Source organism: Leptopilina heterotoma, unplaced genomic scaffold (assembly GCF_015476425.1).
Source record: "Leptopilina heterotoma isolate Lh14 unplaced genomic scaffold, ASM1547642v1 Lhet_63, whole genome shotgun sequence".
NCBI classification, from domain to species: Eukaryota; Metazoa; Arthropoda; class Insecta; order Hymenoptera; family Figitidae; genus Leptopilina; species Leptopilina heterotoma.
The window spans coordinates 3,734,501-3,761,280 of NW_025111149.1; the positions used below are offsets into that span (position 1 = coordinate 3,734,501).

Below are 26,780 nucleotides of genomic sequence, written 5' to 3' on the forward strand. Positions count from 1 at the left end.
AATAAATTATTTACATTTCTTAATTTTATTTGCTAAATTCTAAAAATTTTAATGTACAATATAAACTTACTAAAATTACAAGTATATAATTATTAATAATAATAGTTACTATTATTAAGATATTTCATATATTATTTTCAATAATAATTTTGTTAACATAATATTCCATAAACATTATTATTTTCCACAAAAAATTATTTAATTCAAATTTCATTCAAAGTTATTCCAAATACTTTTAAAATTAGATTTTTTTTCGCTGTTCTTGTAAAATTCTCTTACAAAATTTTTGAGTTAAATATTTGTTTTAATTTTTGTAAACATAATTTAGAAACATCAAAAATTTTCCTTTATATATAAAATATCACTTTTTGTCAAAATACATCTATACAAAATTTGAGCCACTGGAAATTTATTTATTTTTTTATTCTTTTTTGTTCGAATTTTTATTTTTGGAGCAATTTTTATTAAGTGAGAACTATAATAAATTAACTGCACTCTCTCTCTTTTTCTCGCTTTTTTTTCTCTTGGACTCTCCCTGAGACTAAAATTATCAACTTTCATCATCGCACAATAAAGAATCTTTTTTCTGTACAAAAAATTCTCCCAAAAACTAATTGTAGTAAATACAGATTAATGACTTAATGGATAATAATCGCAAGAAAAAATTTTAACAGGCAAGTTTCTTATTCACAATTCCAATTTTTTTTTTTTTTAATCTTGTTTCTGGCACTGAAACTTTTCTTCCTCAAGAGTAGAAAAGAAATGCAATTTTCCATTTCTTGACAATAATATTGACAATAATTTGTATTTTACGTTGAATTATGCTTTGTCATTTTTTTCCTCTTAAAGATCAGAATCGTCTGGAATTATTTCTTCGGAACAGTTTCTATTGGGGACAAAGAGAAAATTAAAGTATAAAAGTACTAATTGAATTAAAATTAGTCACAGCAAAGCTCGTCAATATTTTGATTAATTATGACAAGGGACAATAAACACAACGAAATTGATGAAATTGAGAAGAAGAAAAATAAGAAAAAGGAAAAAAGAAAAGAAAGAAGGAGAGAAAATATAAAAAAAAGAAGTAGAGATAGAAGCAGAAGAACAAGTTCATTAATCAAGGAAAAGAAAACATAAAATTTAGTTTCAATTTCAATTATATTTAGAATTTTGAAACAATCAACTTTTTAAAGCCACAATTAATTTTTTAAAATGAAGGCTCATGAAGGAATAAAAATTTCAAACAATTTAATTCAAATATGTTGAAATTAGATTTTAAAAATTTAAATTAAAAAGATTGAAATTAATATTCAATTTGAATTGATTTCCAAATTGTTACTATGTAGTTCACATTTTTTTTAAACAATTATAATCAAAAAAGTTCGTTGTTATCGAAACTAAGCAAACATTTTTTTTTCATTTTCTCTTTTTTTAAATAAATTTTTCAATCGACAATATATTGTGAGCAATATAATTGTATATAGAACTATAATACAAATTTGTTTAACGTACGTTCGTGTACTATAGGCTTATTCTTTCTCAGAGATATACAATTAACAGTCGAGCGTCGCCAGCGAACATAAGTTACATAGACAACCAAAAGTTGCCGTCAGTCACAATGTTAAATATACAACCAAAAAAAATGGTAGTAAAGCAGAAAAACGAAAGCAATACTTATAAATTAATTATGCTGATTGAAAAAACTGCGAATGTGATAATATTCTAAAAATAAATAATGTTATTTATGAAAAATGGTTATTTAAAAATTAGGAAACTTTCGGAAAGAAAGAAGAAAATTTTCTCCAAGTGTTGAAAAAAACTAGAAATAGTTGAAAATGAAATTTTCCGAAAGCAAAATGAAGAAACGGACAACACAAAAAAAAGGAGAAAATCGATTTCAATAAATAAATTTTTCTGGAAACGGAAATAATGAATAAGGAGTGCAAAAAGAAGCACCAAAAAACGACTCTCTAAAAATATAATACTCATTCATGAAAAATCACATATAGATTTACATATTTTTTTTGTTTCTCTCTCTTTTATAGTCGATGCTCCTCATTCGTAAATCAAACTTTGAGTATTTTCTCTCATATACATAATTTCTCTCTCTCTCTCTCTCAGTTCAAAAAAAAAAAAAATCCTTATTCCACTTTCAGCAAGATTCATTTTTACCATTATTTTCTTTTTTGGTAAATTATTTAAAAATTCACGAGGAAATATTAATTTCCCTCAAATATATAATTATAACTTTTACCCTTTGCAAAAAAAAGGAAACAAAAGACAAAAAAAAACAAAAAAATTTCTTTTTAAATAAATTAACTTCTGACCGATGAAGTTTTCGTTTTTTCTTTTTTTTCGTAAGAATAGGTAAGACTAGTTTTTGAGATTCTTCGATCCATCAGGTAAATATTGAAAAGAGAATTGAATCTTGCGAATGTGGGATATTATTTTTAATCAAGTTTATATGCGGAGGAGGATGTGAAAAAAAAAATTGGTAGCAGGCGAGGGGGAAAGCGGAAATTATAGGAAATGCTTGAGCAATGGAAGCGAAAGGAAGGAGCGTAGTTTCTGAAAATACATTATTACAACCTTCGAAGTGAAGCCATACTGAGTGTGCTGCACTTTGCCTTTCGTGTCGGTTGTACCGACATTGGTGCCACTAAAACTTCATCTCTACTTTGCGAACCCGGACCGCCATTGCCAAGTTCCTGAAAAAAATTTTTCTTTATTATTTGCATGTTAAATTAAAATTAAAAAATAGTTTACAAACTAAAACTTAAGGGAGAACAGAGGAAAAATCTAAACGCAATATTTCAGACATACTTACGTCTACAGATAAAGTCCTAGGAGCTTGCACAATTTTTTGTTTTTTAATTATTATTGTATCAATTAATTAACTAATTATCAATTCATTATCAATTAATTATCAATTTATTATCAATTCATTATTAATTTATCAATTACTATCAATTATTTTATTATTAAATTACCAAGTTACTATCATCTATTCTTTTTTAAAAAAGCAAGACACTGTAATCACAGATTAATAAATATGATATCAAAAAGTTTAAAGCACTTTGCATATACATAGTTAAAAGTCGAAATTTAAGATTCGAAAATTTAACAACTATCAAAAATAGATTATTCGAAAAAATTGGAACTAACGTTAATATTATTGCAACTCGCCAGTCTCATTTGAGCAAGTTGCTGACTTGCTGGTGTAAGGCTGTGTGTTGATCCAAATGGCGACATCATTGTCGACATTGCCCTCTTCAATTTACTTGGGGTTTTGTTAAAACTAAAAGCACGACCAACTTTCATTCTCGTACGCGATGCAAACCTAAGCAGAACAGAAAAAAAGAATTATTATTTACATCATAATATTAAAAACCCAACAAAAACAAAACAATAACGAACAAATGCGACAACAAAACTTTTCTTCCTTTTCGGTTTTTAATTTATAAATAAAAAATAAACCCTTTTCTTATCCCTAAAGAAAAATAGAATAATAAAAAAGTAAAAGAAAAAAAATTGAAAAACAATTGGAATAAAAAAAAGTTAGGAGAAATTTTACCCAGAGATTAAAAACAGAGATAAAAAAACTGAAAAATGTTAATCAGAATAAAAATATAATTACAGGATTGCCACAAAAATTTGATTTTATTTTTCCTTGACTTTTTTTTAATTTCCAGAGAGAATTATGAATTTTTCCCGGAAAAAAGACTTTTTTTGCTAAATTTAAAAAAACCTAAATTTTTAAAAAAATTTTAATAAATTTCTTTAAAATTCAAATTTTCTAAACTTTCAAATTCCAACTAAGATTCATCTCTAAATCAATTATCATTTTAAATAATGTCTGAGAGAGAATTCAATTAACTCAAAAAAAAGTACAACTAAAATATTTATGAAATCCACTTGTTTGCAATTAAATTTTACGAAATTTTAATTATTCTCGAATTTTTAACTAAAATTCTTTGCTAAGTGAATTGCATATTTACAATACTTTTGATAAATTTCTTTAAAAATTCAATTATTCAATTATTATAATACAGAAAAAAGTTCACTTAATTGAAAAATTGTCGAATAATCGAATTTTTGTAAAATTGAATGAAACCGAATTGAATTTTAAACTTTTTTTTTATAATTTAATTAATTTCAAAAATTTGTCAAAAAACTAACTTCTTCGGAATTTTTAATTAAAATTAGTTAAAATTTAAATTTGAATCCTTTTTAAAATTTAGTTATTTATAAAAATTTTAAACGTAAATTTTCTAAAATTCAATTAATTTTGGACTTTTCAAGTAAAATTATTCGCTAATTAATTTTTAATAATTATTTTTCAACTAAAATTTGTCTGTAAATCAATTATTTTTAACTATTTTTGAGAAAGTTCCTTAAGAATTTAATAATTGAAAGAAAAAAAAAGTTCTAAAATATTTATGAAATTCACTTGTTTGTAACTAAATTTTACGAAATTCCAATCTTTCAAAAAATTCTCAATTAAATACATATGTATATATTTAAAAATTCAAATAATTTCAGAAGAATTAAGATATAAAATTTTCCAACTACAAAATTCCAAAAAAACCTTCAGAATTTTAAATTAAAACTATTCAAAATTCTAATTTTCAAAAATTAAGTTCAATTTGAAATCTTCTTGGATTATTTCTAGAAATTTCTATTATTACTCTTAAATTATTTTCAGTATAAAAAAAAGAAAGTTTACTTTGAAAAATTTTCGAATAATCCAATTTTCGTAAAATTAATTTAAAAATAATAAGAATGTGAAAGTCCTTTAAAAATTAAATTTATTTTAAATAAATTTAATTAAAATTCACAGACTTTTCCCTAATTCTCCTAATCAATTTTTCTTTCCCTGACTTTTCCCTAAATTCCCTAATCTGTGGCAACCCTGAAAAAAAAGAACGAAAACAAAGAAATTAAAAACAAATTTTACCCAGAGATTAAAATCACACCTAAAAGTCTCAATCAGAATATTAAATCTCAAAAAAAAGTTAATAAAAATTGAAATTATAATTAATACAAGAAGGAAAGTTATTCACAAATAAGGATTTTGCGGCAAATTTGAAAAATTTCATATACAGACACATTCGGGAACACAGAAACAGACATTTTTGAAGAAACCAAAGAAAAAAGAGGAAAATATGAGACTATAAAAATTATAAATAGAAAAAAATTGTTATTTTACTTAAAATAGAATTTAAGTGACGTAAAATGAAATATTAAGATGTTTTTTTAATAAGAAAAAGCACAAGAAGGAATAATGAAGCTAATTAAAAAAAGAAAATTAGAATTAGCCTGGTGCAAAAACTGACGGCAGTGGAACATTAAATGTGGTTTCACACATGCTATTGAGTAGGAACACATACGGGTCCATATACTCCAGGTAAAAATTATGAAATAGACTCCTGTAACCAAATGGTTTGTCGACGCATTATTCTTCTAAATACATGCAACAATTTTTTTTTAAATAAGTTACATACATCAAAAATTGATAGTTCTAATATTAAAAAAAGTTATTAGAAATCTGAAAAATTACAAAAATTGCAAATTTAAAAAATTCTTTTAAAAAAAATCTTTTAAAAACTTCCTAATTAGAAATAAAAATATTTATTTCTATTCTACATTATTTCTACATTTAGAATAAGAATTTTTAGAAAAAGAAAACATTCTAAAAGAAAAGAAAAAAAAGATAAAGACTTGATAGAAAAAAAAGAAGAAATATACATAAATTATACGAAATAATCGTAATATTTTTAAGAGAAATATTTCCTAGTTATTTATTTTTATTTTAATGTAATTAATTTTAATTAGTTGAAATAGTATTTAAATTTCCATAACTTACTTAAATGCTTTACTTAATGTTCCTAATGCAACGTCACTAGTATCGATTTCCAACTGATGCGAATCAAGACTGATTAGAAATGTATCCTGGAGAAGAAAATATTACAATTTTAAATCTTGAATAGGTAAAAATTACCAAAAAAAATTGCAAAAAGTACTATTTTTAGACATACCGCATCTGGTTTACAAACTGTATTCGCCATTTGTCGACAAAGAGTTCGTAAATAATTTGTTTTGTTCACTTCTTCGTCTGTAATTGTAAAGGAAAATAATTTCTCCTTTAATTCTTGATTACTTCGAACCATCAACGCAAATACTTTATGGCACTCTGTAAAATAAATTTGTTTCATTTCCTTTCGATTTTCTAAACGAGAAACATGAAAAAACATTCGAAAAAATTATCTAAAATTTTTTTCAATTAAATTAGAATTAACGAATAAGAAAATAAAGAAGGAGAAAAAGAGAAGAATATCGGTCGAGAAAAGAAAATCTTTTGATTAAATAAGAAGTGACGAGTAAGAAAAGAAAACTAATCGAACACGAGAAGAAAATCGGACAAGAAAAAAAAATCTAAAAGAAAATCGAACAAGAAGCGAATAAGAGAAACAAGAAATAGAAATTTTATAAAGTAAAAATTTGAAATTTACCATCAGTTTCTCGAATGTCGACGACTTTCTTTATTGTACTAAGAGAAAGCATCCTGATATGTTTGTACGGTTTTCCTTGACTTAATTTTGCAGAATGAAGACCGTTCACTGTATTTGGACTTTTTAAAGAATTGAAAGCTTTCGATCTCTTTTTACAAATTTCCAAAGTGTCGGTGAATAAGAAAAGAACTAAATGATCACCACGACCACTTAAGCCCTCACTTAATTCCATTACCTCGCATTTACCAATGAATGATCTATGCGAAGACACTAAATGAGGGGGGCAATTATCGATTTCGTTGAATATATCAAACATAACTAACTGGCCTTCCGTTTTTCGTTTATCCTCATTTATATAGGTCATCACTTCCTTAATACTGCTAATCGCATGTTCCAAGGCACCGTGATCCGGATTATTTTTATTCGTGTGCTTAAGAATATCTGAAAAGAAAGACAAAATTTAATTTATTTATCTAACAAATTATAAAATAATAACAAAAATAAAAGATTGTGAATTACCATTTAATAATAAACTAATACTAGGTAATCTCTGCACTGGTTTTATCAATAATTCTTTTAAACTTTGTCTTCCGCATTCGGGTTTGGTTTGGCAAACTTTAAGAAAGGCATGAAATCTCGGCTTATTTTGATCGCACTGGTCCAACATTTCCTTTGTATTCTCAAAGAAATTCACGTACGGAGGATATGCCGTCAATAATTCTCGGGCACATTTTAAAAATATATTTCCTATACTAACTTCCTCCGTCCAGTTCGCTGCGATTTCGCGCAACATTTCCAATATTTTCTTATGCACATCATAAATTGGTGGGAAATTATCGAAAATAATTTTCACCTCTGTACTATTTAACAATTCTCCACTGGTGTCTATTAAAACTTCCAAGGGGGATTTAAATAACTGAAATCAAAAATTACAAGCGACTTGAATAAATTAAACTTCAACAAGTATTCACTTGTTTTATTTTCTACTTATTAGTAGAAAATAAATAAATAAATATATAGAAAAATTGAAAACAAGAATCTTACGTTCATAATTGTATTGAGGATCCCGACATAATTCGATTCGGTTTGAACGAGTTCCAAAAACACTTGATATCTAGGCGAAAGATTCTTTCTTGCTGCTTCAGTGTTGACAGCTTCAACTTCTGGAATATCTGTACATTACAAACGTGTAATAAAAAGAAGAAAATGAGGTATGAAAAAAAATTTAATTCTTTTGTTTTTTTTACCATCTAAGAGTTGTTTTTCAGGACTTGTCGTACAATCGAGAAAACTCCCACTGACACTTAAATGTCCAGCATCACTGATACTCGATCGCCTTTTATGTACTGCTGGCGAATCTGTACCATTTTGTACAAGACTAGATATTGTTTCCGCAAGTCTTTTGCGTTTTCTTCTTGTTGATGCAGTGCTCGGCGTTGCTGCCTGTTGACTGTCCCTTCGCGCCGAAACTGAAGGCGACATAACAGACTCCAAGTACTGAGAAGAAAAATTGATAACATTAAGTAAAGATGAAAAATGTTTTTGGATTTTTTCTAATTTTAGTAAAGATGCTTTTTGTTGTTTTTGGTAAAGAAAAAATTAAAATTCTAAAAGAGAAAACTAAAATACTAAAATAATAACTTTTAAAGTAAAAAAAACATATAATAGTAAATTAAAATAGTAAAATAATGAATTAAAATAAAATAATAAGTTAAAATAAAATAAATTAAAATAGTAAAATAATGATTTGTCTAAAATAATTAACTCACGTCCTCAAAGAGGTATTCTCTTTCATCAGCTGCGCCTTCATTTTGTACAGACGTCCAAAACCACTCGGCCTTAACTATGTGAGCTCTAACTGATGCCAGATCAGGTAACGCGTTAACGTTGGATTCGTCTACAACCTGTTGATAACGAAACAAAACAATTTTTTTTATTCTTATCTTTTTCTAAAAAAGAAAAACAGTTAACAATGAAACAATTTACGTGAGACGTACAAAATATTTACGAAAAAAAAAACGATTTTCCAAAGTTTTGAACTCTTAAATAAACGAAATTTTTTTCTTATTCAAATATTTTTACAAAATTACTAAAAAAAATTACTAAAAAATTAAAATTAAAACATTTAGTTAGATAAGAATTTAATTAACACTAAGAACTTTTTTAATATTCCAAATTATTTTTTTTAGGGAAAAATACGAATTAGAAGGAAAGAAAAATTAATTAACCTTCAGAATTTTTTTAATATTCCAAATAATTTTGTTTATGAAACAATATAAAGTGCAAGTATAAAAAAAATATCGTCATTCGTTTAAACGTTCGATAGTTTAGAAATATCAAAAAACTGAGTAAAAGAGAAAAAAATAATTAAATTTGAACATTTAGTTAAGAATTTAATTAATCAACCTTAAGAATTTTTTTAATATTCCAAATATTTTTCTTTATAAAAAAATACAAATTAGACGTAAAAAAGACATCGTCGTTCGTTTGAACGTTTGAAACTTTAGAAATATATAAAAAAAACTGAGTTAAAGAGAAAAAAAGAATCTTATTTCTGTAAATAAATGAGTCAAAAAATAGTTTCCATGTTTTGTTATTAGTTGCTAATAAAAAAATTCAATTACAGCAACCAACAGAAAAATTTGAATTAGCATGCATTAAAAAATGAAACATTTAAAAATAATGTACGCAGGGAGAATAAACTACGAGACAGAAAATACTACACGATTTTTGAAATGACGACGAAAAAACTGAAATCAATACCGATTAGAATGGGACATGATTTATTAGGAATAATAGTGACAAATTCGACCTCAACGTGTGACACAACAATTCACAGTACAGCATTCGAACAAAAATGACAATATTCACCACGTGAAATAAACAGAAAAAAAAAGAAACGTGAAATAAATATAGAAAAAATAAACATAATATAAAACCTTATTCCTTAAAATTCACAAAAAAAAGATTCGATTTTCAGGGTTGCTACGGTTCTGAAAATTTCAAAATTCCATAAATTTTAAAGATTTTTCAGAACATTATTTTTTCAAATTTCATGACCAAATATAATATAAAAAAATTATAATATATGTCGAAATGAATTTGTTATCCTGTTACTTAAAAAAATGATAAATTCAATTTAATTAATTATAATCAGTTTAACAAATTAATTATTAGTCATTTCTAATTATAGACAAGAGCAAATAGAGGAAATTACATTAATGCGAAGTATCTATTTTGTTTTCGGAGACAAAAGAAAATAATATTCATTTTACAAGGTAGACTGCGATAAATAATGTAGAAAAAAAGGTTTTCCTATGTAAATTTTACAAAATTCAGGTAATTTTACTGAAAGTCTTGTTAAATCAACTAATTTTATTATTCCGTCTTAATAAGAAGAGGATACATCGTTTTTTAACTACACCAAGAAAATATTCTAAATAATCCGTAGAATTATTTTTAAATTAATTTTCTTGTGAGGAATTCAATGGTCAGAAAATAAAATCAATTATTTTCATAAATAGTAAAATTGTTCGCAGATATTCAATTAATACAAAACAATTTTAATAAAATTTCACAAAAGGATTCAATTATTTTTGAAAATTTTGAATAAAACTTTTCGAAAGAATTCAATTAATTTCTGAAATTTTGATAAAATTCTTCAAAACAATTCAATTATTTCTATAAATTGTAAAATTCTTCGATAGAATTAAATTATTTTTATAAATAATAAAATTCTTCTATGGAATTCAATTATTTTTAATACAATTTTAATTAAACTTTTCTAAAAAATTAAATTATTAAAAGTCTTTATAAAATTCTTTGTAAATTTCAATATTTTCAAAACTTCGAATTAGTATTATTAAAAACTACATTATTTTTAAGAAATTTAAAGAAATTCTTCAAAAGACTTTAATTATTTCCAAAAAGTCTGATAAAATTTTTAAGAATTTAATTTTCTATCAAAAATATTTTAATAAAATAATAAAATTATTAATTACAATTATTAATAAACACGATTATTTTTAAAACTTAAAAGAAATTCTTCATAAAATTCAATTACATACCTACTTTTAAAATTTTAATTAAAATTATTAAAAATAATTTTTATTTTCCAAAAATTCAAATAAATTCTTCAAAACAATTCAATTTTTTTCAAAATATTTTAATAAAATTCTTGTCACAAATAACTAAATTATTTCAAAAAATTATTTTAACATTCTTTGAAAGAATTCGATTATTTACATAAGTAATAAAATTTATTTGGGACAATTAAATTATTTTTAATACAATTTTAATAAAATTTCTCGAAAGATTCAATTACTTCCAATACAATAATTTTAAAATTCATTTTCTACAAAATTACTCATGAAATTCAAAATCTATCAATTTAAAAAAAAAATATTTTTAATTACCTATTTTCAAAAATTTTAATAAAATTCTTGACAAGAATTAAATTATTTTAATCTATTTTTTTAACATTCTTTGGAAGAATTCAATTATTTAAAAATAAAATTATTTGGAAGAATTCAATTTTTTTCAATAGAATTATAATAACATTTCTAGAAATAATTCAATAATTTTCAAATTTTTTGTTAAATACTTCGCAAGAATTGAATGATTTCCAATTTATATTAATTTTAAAGATCAAATAGTATTTTCTAGCATTTGAAAAACAATTTTTAAAAAATTGCTTAAAAATTAGTAAAAATCAAATTCCTTATTCGGCAATTTTTTTGTAGTTAAAAAAAATATTGTCCACAAAATTACCCTTAAATTTCAAAATCTATCAATTTTTAAGAAAAATAAAAATTCAAACAAAAAATTACCATAAAAATAATTGTACACTTAATATTTATTTATTTTTGGTAATAAATTATTGATACTTTTATTATCTCTTTCCATAGTCGGCAATTTTTCTGAATCTTGAATGAAATTTTTCTTTACAACGCTTCTTTATTTATAAAATTCCGCGCATGAATTTGACCAAATCTAAAGTTAATTTCAGTAAAAATTAGTAAAATTTTTTTTAAAAATAGTAAAATTTGCTATTAAAATTTATTACTTCCGGAATAAATTACTAACAATTTCCAAAAAAAATTTTCTTTCTTTATAGAAAAAATTAAAAATCTTCACTTCAGATGAAGCAGTAAAATTTATTCTTGAAATAATAATTTTCAATAACCAACTGTACTACTTTCGAAGAAGATTTAAATAATTTTTATACAAAAATTACTTCCTAAATATTAATATTTTCTATTAAAAATCGTTATTTTATATTTATTACCTTTTATACAAAAATTTTTAATACGGGAAAAAAACTTCAACTCCAACATTGATAAGTTGCTCTAAAACAGCAAAAGTTTTAACTGAAATAACTAAAAATTTTGCAAATATAGTGAAATTTGTAGCTATTCCACATAAACATTTTTTGCTGTGAAGTTTAAAAAGTCTAAAAAAAGGGTTTTTTTGTGACTAAAAGAAAATTCCGTGACAATTCCCAATTTTCTAGAACCGTAGCAACCCTGCATTTTCTAACGTTAAAAAACATAAAAAGTAAAAAAAAAAGTACCACAAGAAATGGCTGCGTATCCTTCCTGGATCGTTCAGCTTTAGCAGAGCGTCGATTAAAGGGAGTAGATGATGAATATTGACTCGCGATCTTTCTATCACGATTAAAATTTGCATTCGATTTGATAACAGCAATTTTTTCAGGAACAGGTAGAGGAGTATATTTCTGTTTTGATAAATTTTTATCTAACGCCTGATGTAATGGACTGACTGGCATGTATTGTTTAAAAGTTGCGGGTATAACGACATTACATATTTTCGCGAACAATGAATTATTTAATCTCAAAGAATTCTGTAATTTCTTATTCCCCTGTGTTAAAATAGCCGAATTATTTTTCTCCTTTAAATAACGTTTACGATTTTTATTAACTTTCGGTTTGGATTGAAATTTTGTTTTTGCAAATTTACGCGATTTTACTGTTTTTGTAATTGTGAATGACGATCTTGATTTTCTCCATTTCATGTAACGTCGCGATAAATCGGTTTTATTATTATTGTTATCAACGCAATTAGTGAAATCCGTTTGTGAACGATAAGTAATAAAATCAAAATCATCGACATTTTCATTTTCGATACTCATTTTCTCGTAGAAACTCGACTCATCAATTTCCATATCGTATGAATTTGTTGACATTGGTCTCAATGATATTTCACAAAGTGAAGAAAAACCAGAATCTTTGATACTTTGTGAAATATTTGACAATGACGATACATCGAGTTTGGATTCAATTTTAGCGCGAAGACATTCAAAAATGAGAAATGATTTCTCGGAAATATTCAAATGACTCGCTTTGAAATTCATACAGATTGCCGAATCGTTATTTAATGAAATTGAATCGTGTGAATATTCGAAATTACTTGCAAATGAACTTGAGAATAAAATATCACGATTATCTGGATCTGAATTGAAATCAATGTCAGTCAGTTCGTTATCTGAATAATTGATACTTGAGGATGGATCGTAATAAATAAAGGAGTGGGGCTCGTTTTTCGATTTACGAAGAGGAGTCTGAAGAGAATAGCAAGAATTCTTAAAGTATGGTAGCGTGTTGTTCGCACTGTCGGTTATGCTGCACTGATTCTTGCCTAAGTCGTTCACCTAATAATGCGAGAAACTAAGAATGTTACTTTAAAAAAAAACAAAGCGTGTCACAAGCAAAACAGTAGTGAGTTCTTTTTTTGTTTTGAAAAATAAAGCACAAAAAATTTAAAGGATTTTTAAATTAACATACCACGTGAGTGCAGTTTGGATCGTCAATTTCTGTGGGTTCTCCACCTTGTTGTTGGAGAACTTCACACATGTGCTTCTTCTCTTCCTCAGGAAAACCGAAAAAGCAAACCTTCGCCCCGTAAAATGGCTTCAATTTACACGCTGAAATCTAGAAAAAAATTTAATTTAATATCAATAAATGAATCTTGTTTCTATATATATATTTTTTTAAATAAAATCGACTTACTAATTCTTCATTGGTACCATAACAGGTAACTTCATCTTTCATATCCCAAAGGGCAGTTACCCAGTTCGATGACATAATAGGAACCCGAAACGTAACGGCGTACCTATATTTTTCACCTCCACAACAATTTGCGATAAGGTGGGTAACTTTTGCGCCCATTTCTTTTCGAATACTTCCCCCCATGTTGTGAATCATATTGATAAGTTTCGTCTAAAAGAAAAGTCACCTTATTTTAACTGATTTTAGATTAAAATAAAAAATAGTGTTTCAGGGATCACAGTAATTTTTTCCTATACCTAATTTTAGGTAAAAAAGATTTTAATGTTTAAAAAGATTTTTTTAAATATAATCCACAAGTTTTGAACGTTCAAATGAACGAAATATTTTGTATTAAAATTTTTGATTGTAACAAAAGTTAAGAACTTATATTCTACATTTAGAAACTATAATTAATTTTTTTTATGCGTGACGAAAAATTATTGTAATAAAAACTTAATTTGAAGAAGAAATAAATAAATTTCGCTCACTTGAACGTTCAGAACTTTAGGATCATCTTTTAATTCCAGCTTTCTTAAATCAGATTCTTTTATATAATTTTTTCTGTCAAATATTATTTTTCTTTATCAATATTTTTTTTAGTCTGTAATTTTTCTAAAATTGGAATAAAAATTTTTATTACAACGCTACTTTATTTTAAAATTCGATTAATTTTACTATATTGTAAGTGAGTTACAGTAAAATTAACATCGGACTTACTAACCATTCCCCCAAAAAAACTATTTTTTAAATCTTATGAATACTGTACCCGAAGTAAATAATCGTAAAAATGATCAATAATTACTTCGGACATAATAAAATTTTCACCCAAAAATAGTAAAATAAGCTATTAAAAATCATTATTTACAGAATAATTTTTATTATTTCTAAAGAAAAAATTTTTTTTTATAAAAATTAGAAATATTTACTTCTGAAGTAGTAAAATTTACTCTTTAAACCACAATTTTCAATAAAGAATTGTACGACGATCAAAGAAAATTTCATGAATTCGTTACCTAGTGCAAAAGAATGTCTCTAAGTTTAAAATATCTGAGAAAATAATAAAAAAAGATTTTTAATTTGCAAAAAAACGAAAATTTTCCCAAATCCGTAGAGGTAAAAATTTGGATTGCCATAAAAATTTGATTTTGTTTTTCCCAGACATTTTTAATCATTTTTGACCAATTTAAAAAAATGTGAATAAAAATCTTTCAAAAAACTAATTTTTTCAGAATTTGTATTTAAAATTTTATTAAATTCAAATTTGAAACTTTTTAAAATTTAATTATTTATACAAAATTTTAAACGCAACTCTGCTAAAATTATTAAATTAAAATTCAATTTTTTTAAAACTTCAATTTGAAACTATTTAAAATTCCATTATTTATAACAATTTTAAACACAACTTTATTAAAATTAAATTAATTTTTAAATTTTTAAGTAAAATTGTTAATTTTAAATTTAAATTCTATAATAGTTCAATTTAAAATCTTTTAAAATTGAATAATTTATAAAAATTTTAATCAGATCTCTACTAAAATTTAATTATTTTTGAATTTTTAAGTAAAATTATTAAAATTGTTCATTTTAAATTTAAATTCTATAAAAGTTCAATTTAAAATCTTTTAAAATTGAATAATTTACACAAATTTTAATCAGATCTCTACTAAAATTTAATTATTTTTGAAATTCTTAAAGTCAAATTAATAAAATTATTAATTGAAAATTTAAATTTTCTGAAATTTAAATTTGAAACCTTTTGAAATTGAATTATTTATAAAGACTGTAATTCTACTAAAATTAAATTATTTTTTGAATTTGCAAGTACCTAAAATTATTAATCTCAAATTCAAATTTTCTAAATCTTCAATTTCAAACTTTTAAAGTTCAATTATTTAAAAAGTTTTGAAAGGCGATTCTTCTAAAATTAAATTGTGATTGGAATTTTTAAGTAAAATTATTAAAATTATTAAATTCAAATTCAAATTTTCTAAAACTTCAATTTAAAACCTTTTAAAAGTTAATTATTTAGAAAAATTGTAATTCTACTAATTCTACTAATTATACTACTAATAATAATTGTAGTATTTAAAATTATGTTATTTTTGGAATTTTTAAGTAAAATTATTCGCTAAATAATTTGAAAGTAATTATTTTATGATAGTTGAATCAAAGTTTATAAAAGGGGCCATACACATAATACGTCACGCGATTTTTGACCATTTTTAACCCCTCCCTCCCCCTATGTCACACTTCGTCACAAATCTTGAACCCCCCCTCCCGCCTACGTCACGTTACACACGTAAATTTCACTGTAAATTTTATACATTGGACAATATATATGTATATTATATCTTACACTCTAAATTATTGAATCAGTTAAGAATATCTGATTTAGAAGCAAAAAATCAGTCACTAATTCAAATAGTAATATTTTTTTCTGACAATTAGTTGAAAATAACTGATGTTTCAATACAATTGTTTTTGATTGATTCAATTAGTCACGTTTAACTACCTACATAGCACCGAAACTTTCCTAAAAATTTACTAAAGATTTACTCGCAAGCTTCGAAATATTTAAATGCAAAGTTTAGTTAAAATTGTGTAAAGATTTAAATATCCCACTTCAATAAATGTTTAGCGGGAAACTTTTCCGAAAATTTAAGTTAAATTTTCAGGAAGATTTTCACGAAAGTATAGTCGAAAATGCAATTCAAATGTTCAGGAAAGTTTCAAGCTATATTTTTAAGAAAATTTGACGATAGACATTTATTGGAGTGAGAAATTTAAATCTTTACACAATTTTAAAATAAACTTTGCAAGTAAATTTTTTGACTTATGCAAGCAAATCTTTAATATACAATATTTAGAAAAATTTCGGTGTTTTGTGGATAATTTTTCATTTATTTTTAACTGATTCAGAAGCAAAAAGTCAGTCACTGCTGATTGACAGTTAAAACCATGATTTTTAACTGATTCAAATTAAGAGAATATCCCGTGTAGAAATTTCGCTATGGTCCGGATCAGGGACTGATCGGGCCTTCCATATTAGGGAATGAAACACACGGCCCGATATGGCCCTGATCAGGAAATCCACATTTGATCGTCGCCCCGATCTGGCCCAGGTCGGGCCGTGTGTTTCATTCCCTAATTTGTCCATAATAGGGATTTTTCTACACGGGATATTATTTATCATATTATAAATAATATGCCAATAGATGTTAAACAGATACATAATAGATATTAAATAGTTCAAACCATTTTTAACTTGTTTTATTTAGAAAAAGTGACATTGTCACATATAATTTCTTATTATCTTTGAATTTAAAAGATCGTGACGTAACACATGAGTTCACCCCCCCCCCCATGTCACACTTAGTCACAATTCTCAGACCCCCTCCCTCCCCCTAGACGCGTGACGTATTATGTGTACGGCCCCAAACAAACAGTATTTTTGATAAAATTCCCCGACTTTTCCTTGAATTTCCTGACCTATGGCAATCCTGTACTTAAAGAAAAATGGTAGTTTTTCTATAAAGAAAAAAAGGTCGGTGAAGTTTACAACGTTCACAATCAATGATTGAAGAAAAAAATATATATTTTGCACAAAAAATAATAAAATTTGACGAGAAAAATATATTACAAATTTTTCAAGCGAAACTACCTAAAAATTTGGTTGGAAAAAAATTCTTTCTTCTAAATCGTAGATTATAAAAATTGTAAATACTTCACAAAAGTTAAAAAAAAGGGGGGGGGAATGGTCGAAAATCCTCCTCAAGCAGCAAAAATCATGAGATTTTAGTTTTAGGAGGATTTTATTAATTTAAGGAGATAAAAAAGAGGAAAAGAAAGAGAAAAGAAGTGGATTAGGTAGAAAAGGGGACTAACTGTGATCCCTGGGATTTGCTTTTCTTCTTACCAACTCATCTTTCTTTCGGAAACCAGTAAACACAACCACTGTCCCAGTCATTGCTTGAGTGTACATTGGTCGATTATTACTTGGTAACGATTCCTTCTTTTCTGCCAACTGTAGGAGAGCTGTTGGTCCCAATATTCTGCAAAAAAGAATTCAAATCCAAATTGTTAATTGGAAACAATTTCGAATTATCTATTAGATACAGCTATTATTAATATATAGCTAAATCTGAATATCTTAATAGTAATAAATGAAATATCCGAAATTATGTTAAAAATTTGAAATGCAAATTCCTGAAGGAATTCAGGATTAAATTCCCGAAGTCAATTTAATTGTAAAATAAAATCTCACCTGTGGGCACTCTTGTGCAACACATCATATTCATAACCTTCGAAATCTTTTAAAATAAAATAAGTGCAATAGGCGGTATCTTCTATATGTTCTATTCCGGTTTGAGATTTTAACACTGGTACGCTGAATTGTTGAGCAGCAGCTCCAAGCGATGGATCCTCACTTGCTGCACCAACCAGACATATTCTCTTCTTACGTGGAATTTTTAAAGCTACAAAAAGAAAAAAGAAAATCAAAATCCACCATCAAAGAGAATCAAAATAATTCTTTTAAACTAAACAAACGTTATGAAACATTTGAACATTTGAAAAAAATTTCAAATGTTCAAATGTTTCATAACGTTTGTTTAGTTTAAATTATACATGTAAGAAAAAAAACAAGACAATAAACGAGAAAATAATTAAAAGTGATGAAACTGAATTGTTTCCTTCCGCGAAAGGAAAAAAATAACAAAAACATAATTAAGAATTTTTAGTACAATTAAAACGGTATTCCTACAGCAAAATGTAGAAAATACAAAGTTTATTTTTTGTCACAAAAGTATTTTATGACAAATTCTGGGAAAAAACCTACTGAATATGCGTAACGAGAGTAGAAATATTAATTTACAAAATAAATGAGGATGGGAAATATAAAATTCTCACTTTAATTTAATTACAAGTGCAGTTGAATTTACCACTAAGTGAAAACAGCTGTAAAATGACATTCACTAAAAGGTAGATATATAAAATGTATAAAACTCAAGAGTTGTAAATTCTTGTTATCTTATTGATAACAAAATACGGAATGATTCCAAATGTTTTATGGACACTTTCCGATATTTACATTTGGGATTTAGAAATTCATCGAACGAAAAAAAATTTGTATATTTATAGATAAGAATTTATCGAGGAAATTCGAATTATAGAAATAGTAATAGTAATAGAAATCAGGATTGCAACAAAAAGTTAATTTTCTTTTTCCCTGATTTCCAGAACAAATTTTGACTTTTTCCCTGGCCCAAAAGAATATTCTGATTCACTCTAAAAATAATTAGATACTCAAAAGAAAAATGTAATTAATTTCAAAATTTTTTTGCAAGAGTTCAATTACATGTTACAAATAATGAAATTAAAAAAAAAATGTAATAAAATTCGTTGCAAGAATTCAATATTATTTTCATAAAGAATAAAATTCTTTACAGAATTTCAATTATTTTTAATACAATTTTAAATAAATTCTTCGAAAAATGTAATTTTGTTTTCAAAAGTTTTATTAAAATTCTTCAAAAGAAATCAATTATCAATTATTTTTAATAATTTTTGCAAAAGTTTCTTGAGAATTTTCAAATTCATTTGTTTACAATTCAATTATACGAAATTTTGATTATTCGGAAATTTTTCAATTAAATATATTTATAAAATAAAAATTTTAATAACTTAAAAAAAATTCAAACTTTTTCAAAAAACTTAATTCTACAGAATTGTTAGTTAAATGTATGAAAAATTCAAGTTTTCAAAGATTTTAGTTTCAAACCTTTTGAAAATTCAGTTATTTCCGAGGGGTGAACAACTTCGATATTCCTCGTACACTCGGTAGATATTCACATCTATTCTATGGGTATTCCCATGTTTTCCAGCATATATTCAATATTCTCAGTATTCACTGATATTCTTTAATATTCTCAGTATTCACTTATATTCTTAAATATTCCCTATATATTCCCATATATTCCTAAGTAATCTCCAATATTTTGACATATTCTATAATATTAACGAGCAATAACAACAGTTTCAAGAAAACTGTAACATATTTTTACATTTGTCATTTTAAATTTATACTCGTAAAGTCTCCGGAAATTCAAAATTCTCTGCTGTTTCGATACTCGAGTTAAAAAACAGAGTCAATTATTGCAAGGGAAAATGCAATACATGAGGACGATTGGTGTGCGTTCTCATCAATAAATAAAGCCTTTATTTTATTTGTTAACGCAGGGAGACCGCATGTCAGTAAAGTCAGGGAAATGACAGGAAAAAAATGTTTAGTCATGGAAATTAAGAAAAATGATATTCTTTTCGAATTACTTTCAAAAACTTCAAAACTTTTCTTTCAAATATTGCAACAAAAAACTCATTTCGATTTTTATAGTGCGAAAAATAACTATAAACAAATCTTTCAAAAATTATTTTTGAATCATTTTTCTATTAAAATTTTCGAAATATAAAGAACCTAAAGTTCTGAACGTTCAAATGAACGAAATTTATTTATTTCTTCTCCAAATTAAATTTTTATTGCAATTATTTTGCGTTACTATCCAAAAAATTAATTACTGAGTTTCTAAACGTAAATATTTCAGTTTTAAAAATTTGTTTGTGATAAGTAATTTATTAAAATATCTTCAATAAAAAATATTTCGTTCATTTGAACGTTCAAAACTTGGGGATCATGAAATATACAATTAAAAAAATTTTGAATAATTGAAATTTTGTAAAATTTAATTGAAATTAACTAATTATCAAAAGAGTTAATGAAAAATCTTTAAATATAAATTTAAAAACAAATTTAGCTTCTAATTTAAAAATTTTTTTAAATTCAATATTTTTAGTATTTTTAAATACACATTCCAAAAATTCAAATACATACAAAAATAATAACTTTTTAGAATTACTTTTAACATTTTGGAGAAAAAAATTATGTTAAAAATTTTTAATTTAAATTCATCAAAAAATTAATTAGTTTTCTTTAAATTAAACAAAAATTCTTTTAAGAAATGCAATCATCTTTAAAAGATTTTACCACATTTCAATTGTTTGGAAATTTTTCAATTGCATATAAATAAGAAAACTATTTTCTTTCAAAAATTATTTTAAAATATTTAAAAAATTAATTGTAAGTATTTCTTTATTAGTTTTTTGAAAATATTATACCTTTATAACTAAAGAAAAAACATGGACAGTTATAAGAAATTGAGTTTTGTATTTAAATAATTGAATTATTCTAGAAGAACTATCGTAAAATTATTTAAAATAATTGATTTAGATATGAAGTTTAGTTGAAAATTATAGAAAATAATTGAATTCAGGTAGGGTTATAATTGAGGGGACGGATTCTAAAAGGGGATACGCGTGGATTCACGCGTTTAAGTTTTGTCCACTAGGTCAATTTTTGAAACTATTACAAATTGCAATTTGAATTACTGAAGTTTGTAGAGAATGAAAATGCGCATCTTTTTTCTTTAAGAAATAAATTTATATCTTTTTTAGTTTATGAAATAATGAGAAAAAACTAAATTTTTGAAAACCAAAAAATTTAAATGTTTTGCGTCTTTAACTCGTGCTGGCGTTTTTGATTTTTCATATTTTGTAATCAAACAAAAACGAACTTACAGATTAAGACTTCCTGAAACCAACTATACTTTTAAAACTACAAAATCTTAATTAATAAAAAGTTTATTAATTTTTTTGAAAGACGTTGCAAAAAATGTGTTTTTCCAACTTTCAACGCTTCGTTTATCGAGGAAATTTTAAGGTACAAAAAACTTCCAGTGACAAAGTTTTTCATTACTATACGGACAAGTTTTCTGTAAAATTTTATTAACATGATATGAATGCTTACAAAGTTATTAATGTTTAAAGCGTATGGTGCGTCAGATTTCTCGCGCCTCGAACACATTGAGTCCCAAGGTGTTCGTTTGTAACAGATTAAGACTATTTTAGTTTATTCATTTGTTTACTTAAAAAAAATACAATTTTTAATGAAGTCACAGATAACTTTTGGAATCGCAGTTTAGATAAAAACGATTATTTATTATTAAAAAGTAACTAATAATAATTAGCCAAAATCGTCTGAAGATAGTTAAAATTGACTGACATACAAATAATTAATGCACAGTTATTTTGACATTAATTTAAATGTTAATTAAACTAATAATTGTTGATTAAGAATAGTAAAAATATTATTATTTTAGTTATTGACTAGTTTTTTGCTATCAAAGTAATTATTTTTAAATAATATTTAACTATGAGATTATGACGATTTGGCTAACTTTATATAAAAGTAGCATCAGTTTATTTATTTTAACATGTATTCTAAGTAAAAAACATAATATAAGAAATATTTTTTTAAAAAATATTGCAAAATAATTTGTACAATAATTCTATATTTTCTATATTCTATATTGTCGTTAAAACATATTGCTCTCTCATAGAGGAAGTATTTTTATTTTATTTATATCTGTATTTTGTCAGACATTTTCATAAAATAGAATTTTTTTGGTTATCATGTGCACTTTTCGAGGAAGTAACCCTTTTTTAAATGCTATTTTCCTCAAACTTGTGATTTGTTTTCATTCTAAGTAAAATATGGTATCCAGATGGGTCGCGGCTGCCGCGACCGTTGACTGCAAAAAAAAGGGTTCGGAAAAACCCAATACAATTTTCCCAGGATTTCGAGATTTTTTTATCACAATTGAGAAAACATTATGGCCATCTTGGTCAAGAACCGGACCAAGAAGTAATAATCCCGAAAAATGTTAAAATCAGTGAAAGCTACGCAATTCAGTATTTACCAGAATCAAGTATAAATACTTTTGAAAACTATAGATTACAAAATCCTTCCGCTTTCAAAATTGAATCAAAATGAATGATGTAAAAAGTTAAGTACGATATCTTTCTCCAAACGGACAGGAGTTTTTTAATAATTATTTTAAAAACATGAAATGTAGTAAATGAGATCATTTTGACAAAGAGTGGAAGCCTTAAACTAAATAAAACAAGAAAGTTAAATACAAGAAATATTATTGTAGTTGAGTTTTTTATATATAACAAAATAAAACATTTATGTTAAAAATAAATTTTATTAAATTTTATTTACTGTGAATATTAATTAATAATATTAATATTCAATATTAATTGACAAACACATTTTCAACGCGTTGCAAACGAACACCTTGGGACTCAATGTGTTCGAGGCGCGAGAAATCTGACGCACCATACGCTTTAAACATTAATAACTTTGTAAGCATTCATATCATGTTAATAAAATTTTACAGAAAACTTGTCCGTATAGTAATGAAAAACTTTGTCACTGGAAGTTTTTTGTACCTTAAAATTTCCTCGATAAACGAAGCGTTGAAAGTTGGAAAAACACGTTTTTTGCAACGTCTTTCGAAAAAATTAATAAACTTTTTATTAATTAAGATTTTGTAGTTTTAAAAGTATAGTTGGTTTCAGGAAGTCTTAATCTGTAAGTTCGTTTTTGTTTGATTACAAAATATGAAAAATAAAAAACGCCAGCACGAGTTAAAGACGTAAAACATTTAAATTTTTTGGTTTTCAAAAATTTAGTTTTTTCTTATTATTTCATAAACTAAAAAAGATATAAATTTATTTCTTAAAGAAAAAAGATGCGCATTTTCATTGTGTATAAATTTGTGTCATTAAATTTGAAAATTGAAAATGTTTGAAAATCGCACTATTGGTCAATAGTTATACGTGACAATCCACGCGTATCCCCTTTTAGAATCCGTCCCCTCAATTGTAATTTTTATAAATTATTAAAATTCATAAATTTTACTCGTTTTCTGTAAACTTTCATATTTTCCTGTAAAAATATTTTATAATAAAAAATAATTTTAATGTCAGTAAATTGTCAGGGAAATTGATAAACTGAAACTTGTGACCACCCTGGGTAAGGTACTAACTTTATATGACTGCAAATACGTCAAAGGATTGACAGTTTACGAAAACATCAGTTCTAAGACTTATTTTTAATAATTTTGCGAGGGGTATGACACTCAAAAATATAATTAAAAGAATAAATTAGAGTTTTTAAAGATAAAATAAAAATCAGAAGCAAAGCATATTTTCAAAGTTTATAAGATTTTACCCCGGTTTTACATGAAAGGGTATTTTAAATAAATTCCGCTTTTTCTTAATATTTTTTTTTCAAGAAACATTGACTAATATTCTATAATTTTTCTAAATATTATATATAATAATCTTATATTTTCGAACATATTCATATATTCCTCGGCATATTCCTTTATAGTCAAACATATTCTTCAATATTCTCACGTATATTCAAACATATTCTTACATTTGTCTAACTATTCTGAGTATTCCATATTCCGAAATATTCTGAAGTATTCCCAAATATTCTTAGTATTCTCAAGTATTCCTTGTTGGGAATATATTCTTCGTACGCCCTGAATGAGAGTTGTTCACCCCTCGGTTATTTCTAAAAATTTACACTATAATGCTTTTAATATTCAATTATAATCTAAAATTTTAACTGAAATAAAAATTTTATTATTTTTGACTGTAAAAAGTTGTATTATTTATAAAAATAATTGAATGATTGCGAAGAAATTTATAAAAAATTTGTAAATAGTTGAATTCCTGTGAGATTTTTATTATTTATGGAAATAATTTAATGTTTTCTTAGTATTTTAACAAAATGTTTTTTAAATAATTGAATTCTTTTGATAAATTTTATTAAATTAATAGATATTGAAAATCATTGAATTGCGGAAAATTTTTGATAACAATTGAAATTTTTACAAGAATTTTATTAAAATTTTTGAAAATAATTGAATTTTTGAGAAGAAAATTATTATCTATAAAGATTAATAGTTTTTGAAAATATAAGTTATTTAAAAAGAAATTATTGTCAGAAATAGAAAAAATTGAAGGTTTTGTATTAGATTTCGTAGTAATTTCATAGTTTATAATAGGCATACAAAAAGACACCAAAATTCAGAATACTCTTATGAATTCTAAAAATTTAATTTTTTCCAGTACTTTAATTAAAATCCCTGACCTGTGGCAACCCTGGAAATAGTAATAAGAATAGAAATAGTAATAGAAATATAAATAGTAATAAAAATAGCAATAGTAATAGAAATAGTAATAATAATTATAGTGATAGTCCAGGAAATTGAGTAGACTATTAATAAGCTGTCAATAAAACTTATTTCGTCAACAAAACCGTTTTTTAGCTTCGAGAAAAAAAATTTCTGACAGTAAAAAATAGGGTGGCATTTAAAGAATCTATTATCTGTCATTTACAGATAAAATTATTAAATGTCTGATATTTTGCCTTTTTATGTACATAAATCTAAATTAGGAAAATGAAAACAAAATATTTTGCACTCGAAAATCGAATAAAGTATACAAGAGGTTATAAACAAATACAACTATAATATACTTATTGTAATACTATATATCCACTATATTATTATTACATATAGTACAAACATAAATATATTAGTAAACAAAAATACTTTGACAGTAAATTACATCTAAATAATAAATAAACTCCAAAATGTACACAATTTTTCACTCAAATATAGGTTATGTTCGAAAGGTACGAAATTATTTTTACATATTTATCAATTTAAACAATCGTTTTGAAAGTAAACTTTTCAAGTAATTAGTAAATAAAACTGAATTACAAATACACGTAATAGATATTAAATATACACTCTATTAGAATCATTATAGAATAAATGATAATTCCTTGTTAAACTTAAAATTCGAGAATACCTGTCGTCATGAATTATAATCAAAATAAAAACTAACCAGTATTGAGCATCCTTTATTTTCCAGCTGATTTAAAAGGAAAAACAATCTATTTGCACAATATTTAAAATGTTCTTAACTAGTACAAGATAATTGAGCACTTGAATTACACGTGCACTTTGATTAAAACTGTCAAGGTGTTGAGCAAAAATTGCAACTAGCAGCACTGTGAATGAGCGTCAGGCAAAGATAAGGATCTTTGATAAATCAACTGTCAACAGTAATTTTGTACTTAAAAGAAAATTCTTTGTCAACAGACAAATATCCAAAGTTCATACATAAAATTTGGAATCAAATTAAAAATTTTTATTTAGACTGCAAAATAAACTCGTGAAATAAAACGAGTGTGAAAATGTAGAAAATGATCTACAGTTTTTTTTTATAAGAAAGAAAACAGTTTTACTCTGACGTAATTCAGACTCAGAGCCGATGTCAAGGCCAAGTTTATAAGGACGCGAAGGTTTTTCTTGAAAAAACTTACTGTAAAATAGCAAACATTACTGAAAAATAGGGCGAAAGTTGATATTCGGGAATTGGAAAATTTAACCTGTTTAATAGAGGGGAAAAATGAGAAAAGTGAATTAAAATGATTAAAATTAAGAGAGGAAATACCGACAGGTGCTCGCGCCTTTTTAACTAAAGAAGAAAAACAGAAACAGCAGGTCTAAATTCAAAACTGATGATATTTATTTTCCCTGCATTTTTTATGCTAAAAAGACGGAGAAAAGAATTTATAATCCTTACGTTCAGTTCTAACCGCCTCTTCACTATTTATATCGCTGATACTGCTATGAACGCTTCTCTCTTCCATTTTGGCCGTTTGTTACAACATCGGTCCTCTTGTTTGTCTTCTTACAGCGCGATTCGCACTGTCTTTAATTCCAATAGACATATGTCTAAGAATTTTTCATAAGTTTATACATTTGGGATAAAAGGCACAAAACGTGAAAACACGCACACATTAGTATAATCCAAAACACCACTTCTTTTTTTTTGTATATAACTACCCTCGTCTGTCGATTACATTCGTGACTGTCTGATCTAAGCTGTGTGCCTGTGTGTATTTTCTCTCTCCCTCGCACAGTTTCCGTTTATGTTTGTCTCACTCATGCGAACATACCTTTTTGCGGGAGAGAATAATTCTCTATCCTCGTCATTCTTAAAGCGGTTAAACAACTTTTATTTCACTCACACAAAAACGTTCGAAAAAGACCGGAATAAGCTCTGCCATTCGCTGAAAATCCAAATCAAAGATCACGTGGAAAGCTTGATCTTGGTCAATTCTTGATCACGTGACATTGCCCTGGAAACTGTGCGGCGAAATTTAAATCACGAATTGTTAAAAAACGGGAAATTCGAGAAAATGCTAGAATTTTCGGTA

At 25.3% G+C, this 26,780-nt stretch overlaps 1 protein-coding gene across 6 annotated transcripts; it reads right to left on the reverse strand.

Annotated features, from left to right (window-relative positions):
- Positions 1–208: 208 nt before the first annotated feature.
- Positions 209–26,517, reverse strand: LOC122509850 (protein ECT2). 6 transcript variants are annotated; one of them, XM_043624125.1, is made up of 17 exons: positions 26,144–26,517; positions 17,841–18,051; positions 17,493–17,628; positions 13,538–13,747; positions 13,313–13,459; positions 12,082–13,179; positions 8,279–8,413; positions 7,757–8,006; positions 7,554–7,672; positions 7,029–7,425; positions 6,510–6,950; positions 6,036–6,190; positions 5,864–5,949; positions 5,334–5,426; positions 3,163–3,337; positions 2,587–2,705; positions 209–886 (listed from the first exon to the last, which is right to left on the reverse strand). In XM_043624125.1, exons 1-17 carry the CDS (start codon positions 26,208–26,210, stop codon positions 844–846), a joined length of 3,882 nt encoding a protein of 1,293 aa, XP_043480060.1. In that variant the 5' UTR covers positions 26,211–26,517; the 3' UTR covers positions 209–843. The 6 variants fall into 6 exon arrangements, with proteins under 6 accessions (XP_043480060.1, XP_043480062.1, XP_043480064.1 ...); XM_043624127.1 differs by lacking the exon at positions 26,144–26,517 and adding an exon at positions 25,400–25,550 and having other exon boundaries at positions 7,554–7,681; XM_043624129.1 differs by lacking the exon at positions 26,144–26,517 and adding an exon at positions 18,485–18,537 and having other exon boundaries at positions 7,554–7,681.
- Between the last annotated feature and the right edge of the window lie 263 nt (positions 26,518–26,780).